This window comes from Phaeoacremonium minimum (genome assembly GCF_000392275.1).
Source record: "Phaeoacremonium minimum UCRPA7 unplaced genomic scaffold PA7_03_scaffold_351, whole genome shotgun sequence".
Classification (NCBI taxonomy): Eukaryota; Fungi; Ascomycota; class Sordariomycetes; order Togniniales; family Togniniaceae; genus Phaeoacremonium; species Phaeoacremonium minimum.
This window is the reverse complement of record NW_006921255.1, coordinates 182,127-189,951: the sequence shown is the minus strand read 5'-3', so window position 1 is coordinate 189,951 and position 7,825 is coordinate 182,127. Positions and strand designations below refer to the sequence as shown.

The window sequence follows — 7,825 nt, the reverse complement described above, 5'->3', positions numbered from 1 at the left end:
CGAGCTCCGCCGGCGCCCGCGGCGTCGACGCCAGCGTCGAGATGGTCTGGTTCGTCAGCACCGGCGTGTAGTGCACGTGCGGCCGGACGAGCTCGTGCGCCGCGACCACCGAGTCCCGCGTGAGCGGCAGCCATGTGGAGGGGTCGGCCATTGCCCTGTGAGGGTTGGCGATGTGTGCTGGACCTTGTGTGGGTTGGGAGGACGGAAGAGGGATGAAGTAATGGGAGGATGCCGTATTAGTCTTAGATTTGGCCTATGAGGAAAATGGACTAGGTGTGCAGCAATCCCGGAGCCTCAAATGGGACAGTTTAGTGAGAAGAGTTGAGATGTGAAAGGTCAAAAAGGTCACTTGAAAACGCAATGAGGGGGGCCGCCGATAACGGAAAGGAAATAGCATCGGATATTTCAGAACGAACTGGAAGGTATGATTGATGATGATGATGATGATGATAGAGCTTTCATAGGGAAAGCAATTTGGATCTTGTCACCGTGACAGACTGACAGACATGAAGGCTTCACAGAGCCGAAAGCAAAAATAACTTTTGTGACGAGCCCCCAGATTCCGCGAATCTAGATATAAGTACAAAAGTCCCAGGGCCTGGTACCCCATTGTCGCATTCACCGTCCCATAGAAACGCCTCTTGCTTATTTCTGGTTCTCCGGTCGGAGAGAGCTGATTGACACGCAGTGTTAGTGATGCTCAATTGCGCGAGGAAAAGTGGTGGGGAATGATGCCTACCGGACGGCCTTGCCTGCCCTCCAGATCTCCAGGTTGCGGATCTCCTCCATCTCGGCCTCGTACTTCTCTCTGTAGTCGGGCTGGCTGTTGTACTCGAGAGAGCGCTTGGTCTCGTCGCCGTTCTTCACAGAGTCGTACAGGGAGTTGAAGACGGGCTTCAGGGCATCCTTGAAGCGGGGGCTCCAGTCAATGGCACCACGGCGAGCGGTGGTGGAGCAAGCCTCGTACATCCAGTCCATACCGTTGGCGCCGATGAGAGGGTACAAGCTCTGGGTAGCCTCCTCGACAGTCTCGTTGAAAGCCTCGCTGGGGCTGTGGCCACGCTCACGGAGAACCTCGTACTGGGCCAGGAACATGCCGTGGATACCACCCATCAAGCAGCCACGCTCACCGTAAAGGTCAGAGTAGACCTCCTTCTCGAAGGTGGTCCTGTAGAGGTAACCACTGCCGACGGCAACACCGAGGGCAATAGCCTTCTCCTCAGCCTTGCCAGTGACGTCCTGGTAGACGGCGAAAGAGGAGTTGATACCACGGCCCTCACGGAAGAGAGATCGCACGGTACGGCCGGAACCCTTGGGGGCAACGAGGATGACATCGACGTCAGTGGGAACATCGACCTTGGTGAGGTCCTTGAAGACGGGCGAGAAGCCGTGAGAGAAGTACAGGGTCTGTTTGCGGGTTAGCTTCTGCTGCCTTTGAGCTATTTGCTGCCAGCGGTGTGCTTACCTTGCCCTTGGTGATCTGGGGCTTCAGGTGAGGCCAGGTCTCAGACTGGGCAGCATCACTGAGCAGGTTCATGATGACGGTACCCTTGGAGATGGCCTCATCGACCTCGAACAGGTTCTTGCCCGGGACCCAGCCATCCTGCTCGGCATCCTTCCAGGACTTGCCGTTCTTTCGGACGCCAATGATGACGTTCAGGCCATTGTCGCGAAGGTTGAGACCCTGACCGTGGCCCTGAGAGCCGTAGCCGATCAGAGCAAGGGTGTCGTTCTTGAAGTAGTCCTTTTAGTCAAGTTAGCACTGTAGTTCTAGATGTTTTTGATATAAAATAAGTTGGCGGTGACTCACCAGGAGCTTCTCCTTGGGCCAATCCTCACGCTCTGGGATGTAGCAGTCAGCAATGAAATTCAACGTCCAGCAACGATAAAAACCTAGGCGTAAGCTCACCGAAGACCTCCTCGGGATGGCCAGCAAAGTCAATGGTCTTGACACCGCGGACCTGCTGCTGGGCCGGGCCAGCAACGGCAACAGGGCGGGCGACAGCAGTGGCGCGGACGGCGTTGAGGGCCGAGACGAAGGTGCGTCGCTGGACGGCGGGCTTGACCAATTGGCGGGCCAATGGCGACCTCACGGCCTTAGAAAAGCTTCTGGAGGACATTTTGATGGAGATTGAGCGGAGATTGGTGATACTGGAGGATGGTGTTGAGAGAAAAGCTTCAACGAGATCTACTAGGAAGCTTTGCAAAGACTCACACTGGCGCCGCCCGATAGCGCACAAAATTTTCCTAGGTAAAACTGGCAGGGTCTTTAGCACGGAGTTTTGCTGACCGACTTCGCAGTGGTGGGGAATCTGGGGGCATGCAGGGATTGGTCTAGTACCGGTACTCTCCCAGCGTGCTTCTTCCGCAAAATTACTCTAGAATGCTCGTACCGGTACACTTTCTATGAGCACGCGAGATCTAATAGCCTGCCTATGATTGCTGGTAGAGACTGATGTGAGCACTGCATGACAAGAAAAGCCTACTATGTACCTAGGTATGTATGTATGCATGTCACTCACTACCTGTACACCGCTCTCGAGGCGAGGTACTGGTGGGAACTGCATGTGAGAGGTCTGCGAGTGTCTCATCATGTCATGTCTTATTGTCCGTCCAAGTCTGGTCTGTCTGTCTGTTTGTCTTGTCGGAGGATCTATATAGCGTAAAGGGAGAATATGTATGGGAGGCGATTCAGGCTCTGTGACAGGCAGGCCGTCGAGGAGATCAAAATCACGACCAGAACGTTGCCGGCTCAGAAAGAAAGAAAAGCCTTACCCCCTGATAAAATCACAATCAAAAAATAAAATAAAAATAATAAACGCCTCAAGATGAATGCTCGCATCTATGCCGCCTGCGACTCCTCGCTGCCTCTATGCAACAAAGCCGTCACCGTCCATGTTCCTCATGCCCCTATTATTTCAGCACCCTATCGAATGTCTGCCCTTTGACGGTCCCGCCGGCCATGGACGACCGTACGTTTCGCTTGAATCCCTCTCTGTTGTTCCGTAGATCATCAGCGGCCTCCTTGTTGAGAGGGTCTGAGGCATTGGGCTCGAGGAATAGGAACTGAAGGCCGACGATAACGGCATTCAGGTTCAGCACGGGCTTCCAGTCCTCCCGTAGAATGTTCAGGCACACCTTGCCTTCCAGGTCGATGTTCGGGTGGTAGATTTTCTGCGTGCAGAGCACCTTTGGCGGCTCGTGGGGGAAGTTCTGGTTGATGTCGAAGGTAAAGTAGAATTTGCCCCCTCGGTACATGCCCTCGTCCGGCTCGATGGTCAGGGTGAACTTGAGGATGTTATCGGGGTCTGGGAATTCGGTCTTCATCGTTGAGCCCAGTGACAGCTCTGAGAGATCTGAGATCCGGACACCATGTTAGCAAAGATTCATCCTTGACAGAGGGGCCTGCGTCTGCTGATAAGATACCTTTCTGCACACGTAGCTGCGCTGCCGTCACCTTCTTCTTCTTTCCGCCTGCTGCTCCTTCGGCATTTTCAGCCTTTTGCTGCTCCTTTTTCTGTTGCGCCGCGTCAGTGCCTTGCATTCCTCCTCTGAGTGCCATGTTCGTGACTCACCATAGACCAGATCTTCAACATCTTGGGCGACTGTCCGACTCTCGTCGAGTATGCGGGGGAATCATGCAAGAGGCAAGTAAAAGGAAATAGGTATTAGGGGTTCGAAGTCACACCGCGAAAGTGATTAGAAAGGGAAAAATGTCGTCTTCGAGAAGTATCCAGACAGGCGGTTGTCTGGTGATTGCCACTAAGGAAGTTGGAGCCTGACGGAATTTCTATGGCCACCCGGGTTCCTTGCGTAATTGATGCCGCGCTGGTACTATTCGCGGGGCTGAGGTGGGATGAACTAAGGTTGGTGAGGCTAAGGCAGATAGATAGGCGCTGGTCAGGTAATCTGGCGCAGTGAATTGGTGAGTCAGCATAGCTTTTCTTAGGGACTACTTAAGCCCCTGATATTTGTACCGATGCCTTTCTACACCTCTGCCGGGGTAATATTTGTTAATTCTGAGAAGGAATCGTGACTTTTCAGACAAGAGAGTTGCTGCTTTTGTCAAGACCAGCAGGCCTATAGAAATAAACAGAATCTTCAAAGCCTCAATCAGGTATATTCAACTCGCTAAAATAACGTTTATTACCCTGGCGGAGGCGTAACACCCATTGCTCAATCTCAACAACACTGCACAGAATGCACAAGAAGGTTCACACAAGCTTCAAGGTGTTGGTTATATGCTCACAAGGTACTATGAATAGCCGAACAAGAGTAAAGCCATACAATCACAGCTTCACTTTTCACAAATCAAATATATCGCAAACCTGAGTGATAAGAATAATATCTTTCCATATTATGACATATAGCTACCTTAGAAGTCAAGAAACTAGAGAACTGAACGCCAGAGTCATGCCCGATATTTTTCTGTCAAGCCCCTTCTCAAGCTATGTACCAGGTCTGACTCTCCTCCAACTTATGGAAGGGTATTTATTTTCATGCTATGCCTCGCCTATTTCAATATGCGTGACAGAAATACTTTACAACTTGCTTCTTCTTGGCTCGCGGGGAAATCCTGCCTCGCGGGTGCCGATGCCTCTGCAAAGGAAACCTTTTAGCGTCTGGCAAAGCAGCACATGAGACCAGTCCTGCCCAGGAACCAGCAGAAACCGATGAAACGCACAATGGAGAGGGCGCCGGTGGCGAATAGCAGGAACTTGAAGAACCAGGCAGTACGCGCTGATGCGGTTTTCTATGCAGATATGTTAGTAAACTGTTTATCAGAAGAGAGCTTGTAGGGCGATAACTTACGCCAATGCCAAACGAGTTGAAGTTATCACTAGTGATGATAACCGCAAGCAAACAGTTCGAGAACAGCCATGTTGTGACAAGCATCGTTCGGAAAGACTTGTACGAGTCCTCGAGGTCCTTGGGCTCAGGCTTCACCTCTTCCTTGAAAGGAGCGAGAGCTCGGCGGACAGTCGACTCGAACTGGCTATCGATATCTTCTTGAGGCTTGTCAATCTCCTCCACGACAGCTTCGTCCTTCTCGCCCTTGGTGACAGTGGCCGATGGGAGACTTTCGTTCGCGTCGGAGCCCTTGGTTCCCCATGAGACATCATGCCAGTTGTTGAATGCGTAGACCATAAGAATGTTGATGTACGTGGACATGAGCACCATGTAGAACGGGAAGGAGTGGAACATGTGCCATGGATCCAGGTACATGAACGAGGCGATGAAGTACAGGCCGTAGATCGTAATCAGCGCCACAAGAATGACACCTGCTGATGATGAACCTCCGAAAATGCTTCCCAAGAAGTCGCCAACGTTGTCTGTCTTGATTTGTTCAGAAAGAGGAGTATTGAAAGCCTGGACGACGAGATACGCAGATAGGATTAGAATGTATGTCTGAATGACTGCGAAGACAACGAATGATGTGATGTATGTGTACTTGGATCCCTTCGGCCGATTACCCAGAGCCAAAATGAACTGCAGGATGACGAAGGCCAAGTAGATATACTTCAAAGATGCGTTCACAAAGGGAGTGACTGTGTCACCAAAAGGCCAGCCGTGGTGTTCCGAAGACGAGTCAGAAGCCACAGTAGGGGTGCCGACAAGGTCCATGATAACCGTTGTGGTGAGCCAATAGGATGCCAGAGAGAACCAGGTGAAGATGACGTTGAGAATGTTGTAGATGAGCTGGATGTGGAGGAAGAACATGCGAATCAGGTTGTGACCACTCTTGTACATACGTCCGAAATGCATCAGGGAGTACAAGCTGGCGGCGAATGAACCGTTGAGCCATCGTCGACGCTGAGAGATGAACTCTGGAGCTCCTTCAGGAACATCTGTTTCACCCTTTGCGGCTTTGATATAGCTCAAATGCCACTTCTGACCGGCCTTGGCGACCAATTCGAAGCAAAGAATACGATCTTCGGCCAAGAACATGTTCTTCTTGAAAATGTTCATGCCCTCGATACCCTTCTTACCAAGAATCTTGGATAGAGTATGGTCACCGTGGAAGTATTGCTCCAGGGGCCGGCCCATGATAGCTCTGAATCTGTAGGCGGAGAAAGCACCCGGCAACACACTAACGTAACCAAAGGCGCTCTCCAAAGGCTTGTCCAGAATGTTAGAGATCTTGTACTCGAAGTTCTGCACAGCTACCAACGGGTTCAGCAGCTTGCGCCCACCCTTTCCTAACATAGCGTGTATCTCACCACAGGCACCTCCTAAGTCCTTGTCGTTGTAAAAGCCCTCCCAAAGCGCCAAAAGTGACTTCGGGCTGGGTTTTGTACCAGCATCAATCAAGATGCAGACCTCAGGGTTTAGGATACGGCCAAAGGCATTAAACAGCCAACGGTGAGAGTTGATCTTCTTGCTGTTCTTGCCCTTCAGACAGAAGATGAACTGAACAGGAGGCAATGTGGATGCGCTCTCATCCATTGGTCGAATGAGCTGCTGGTTCGGAGTCACAGACAGCTGGGTGGTGTACTCGAAAATGTGAGCGACGGTCTCTTCGCCATTAACATCCTTCTTGACAACTCCGTCCTGGTAGACACCAATTGTGGCTAGTACGTCCAGGACGTTCTTGTCAGCTTTCTCGAGACCGTCGAAAACCAAGCAGACGACAATTTTCTGCCATGCAGGACCACCCTTGTTCCAGAATGTCGACTTCTTAAGGTTGACAATGTCTCGAATATTCTGCATCACACCGTGGAGGGTTCTGGAGAGCAAGACCTTGTCCTCGTTATAGTACGTGACCGCAATGAGAAGCTCGGTGTGTCTGTTGTACATGCGAGGGCGCAGATCGTAGCCGTTCTTGAGGGTAAAGTCGTTCGGGTCGCAAGTTGCGGCAGTATATCGCATCTTCATGAACTCCTCATTGTTTCCCTCGATATCTCGGTACTTGGGCTGTACAGCATTTCTGATGGCACTGGGGACTGGGTAGTCAATGCTCAGGACGGAGCCCTGAACAAGCTTGACTTTACGGGTGGCATAGCGCTTCAGGCCGCCGCTAGGGGCCATTCTCGGATCTTGACGTCTGAGCCAGCTCTCGTCAGGATCGATTGAAGACGCAGGGCGCCCCGGCTGCCCAACAGGGAAGCCAGTGTCGTCGAGCTCATGGTGGAAACCGCCATTGCCATATTCAGGGTTGAATGGAGAAACTCCAGGCCCGGCGCCAACGGCAACTCCAGGGCGAGTAGGAGCTGCTCCTGGAGCATACGACTCGGTCAGGCTGTAGGCGGAGACCGGTCGGACTGGGGGTGTATGTGTTCCAAGTCGGTCTTGTTCGTACATGGTTGAACCTTGGCTTAGCAGCGATCGCTGGGCCTCGTCATCAGTCTCCTCTCCGGGTGGGAGGTGGTACTGTACGGGGCATCAGATTAGAAATATTTTCAAAGCTTCAAGGGAGATTATCAACGAACAGTAGGATTAGGAGGAAGGTCCTGCATCCGATGGTCATAGCCATCGCCCCGGCCGTTGTACGCCATTGTTGGCAAGCAGTTTCAATGGCGAGCAGCAGTGACGAAGGAGGTCTTATGAGGCCGTCCAAACTAGATGTATGATGGTTATATGAATCGTGGTATCTGGGTATTGATGTAGTCCGTCAAAAAGAACAGGATGAAGCTGCGAAATGCCCCTCGTGATGGCAGACAAAGAAAGAAACCGACGGCTGGTTGCAAGATCGGACAGCTGGGGGCTTGGCGCAGACGGGCGAAACGGGACGGCCACAAAGGTCCGTGGAGGTGTCAAAGGGCAGGATGAACGAGAGAATATGATACAGTCCGTCCACCAGTTGAGCAGGACGACGACGACGATG

General features: G+C 52.0%; 3 protein-coding genes across 3 annotated transcripts; all 3 read right to left on the bottom strand.

Moving 5' to 3' along the window:
* Positions 1–735: 735 nt before the first annotated feature.
* Positions 736–2,120, bottom strand: UCRPA7_4597 (putative ketol-acid reductoisomerase protein; the record flags this gene model as incomplete). Its single annotated transcript, XM_007917148.1, has 4 exons — positions 736–1,407; positions 1,466–1,744; positions 1,811–1,842; positions 1,910–2,120. The coding sequence occupies 4 exons, from the start codon at positions 2,118–2,120 to the stop codon at positions 736–738; spliced, it is 1,194 nt and encodes a 397-aa protein (XP_007915339.1).
* A 793-nt stretch (positions 2,121–2,913) lies between these two features.
* UCRPA7_4596 (putative nedd8-conjugating enzyme ubc12 protein) lies at positions 2,914–3,596 on the bottom strand (the record flags this gene model as incomplete). The annotated part of the gene is made up of 3 exons (XM_007917147.1): positions 2,914–3,356; positions 3,427–3,517; positions 3,576–3,596. 3 exons carry the CDS (start codon positions 3,594–3,596, stop codon positions 2,914–2,916), a joined length of 555 nt encoding a protein of 184 aa, XP_007915338.1.
* A 1,019-nt stretch (positions 3,597–4,615) lies between these two features.
* Positions 4,616–7,496, bottom strand: UCRPA7_4595 (putative chitin synthase 1 protein; the record flags this gene model as incomplete). Its single annotated transcript, XM_007917146.1, has 3 exons — positions 4,616–4,753; positions 4,813–7,371; positions 7,431–7,496. The coding sequence occupies 3 exons, from the start codon at positions 7,494–7,496 to the stop codon at positions 4,616–4,618; spliced, it is 2,763 nt and encodes a 920-aa protein (XP_007915337.1).
* Positions 7,497–7,825: the final 329 nt, after the last annotated feature.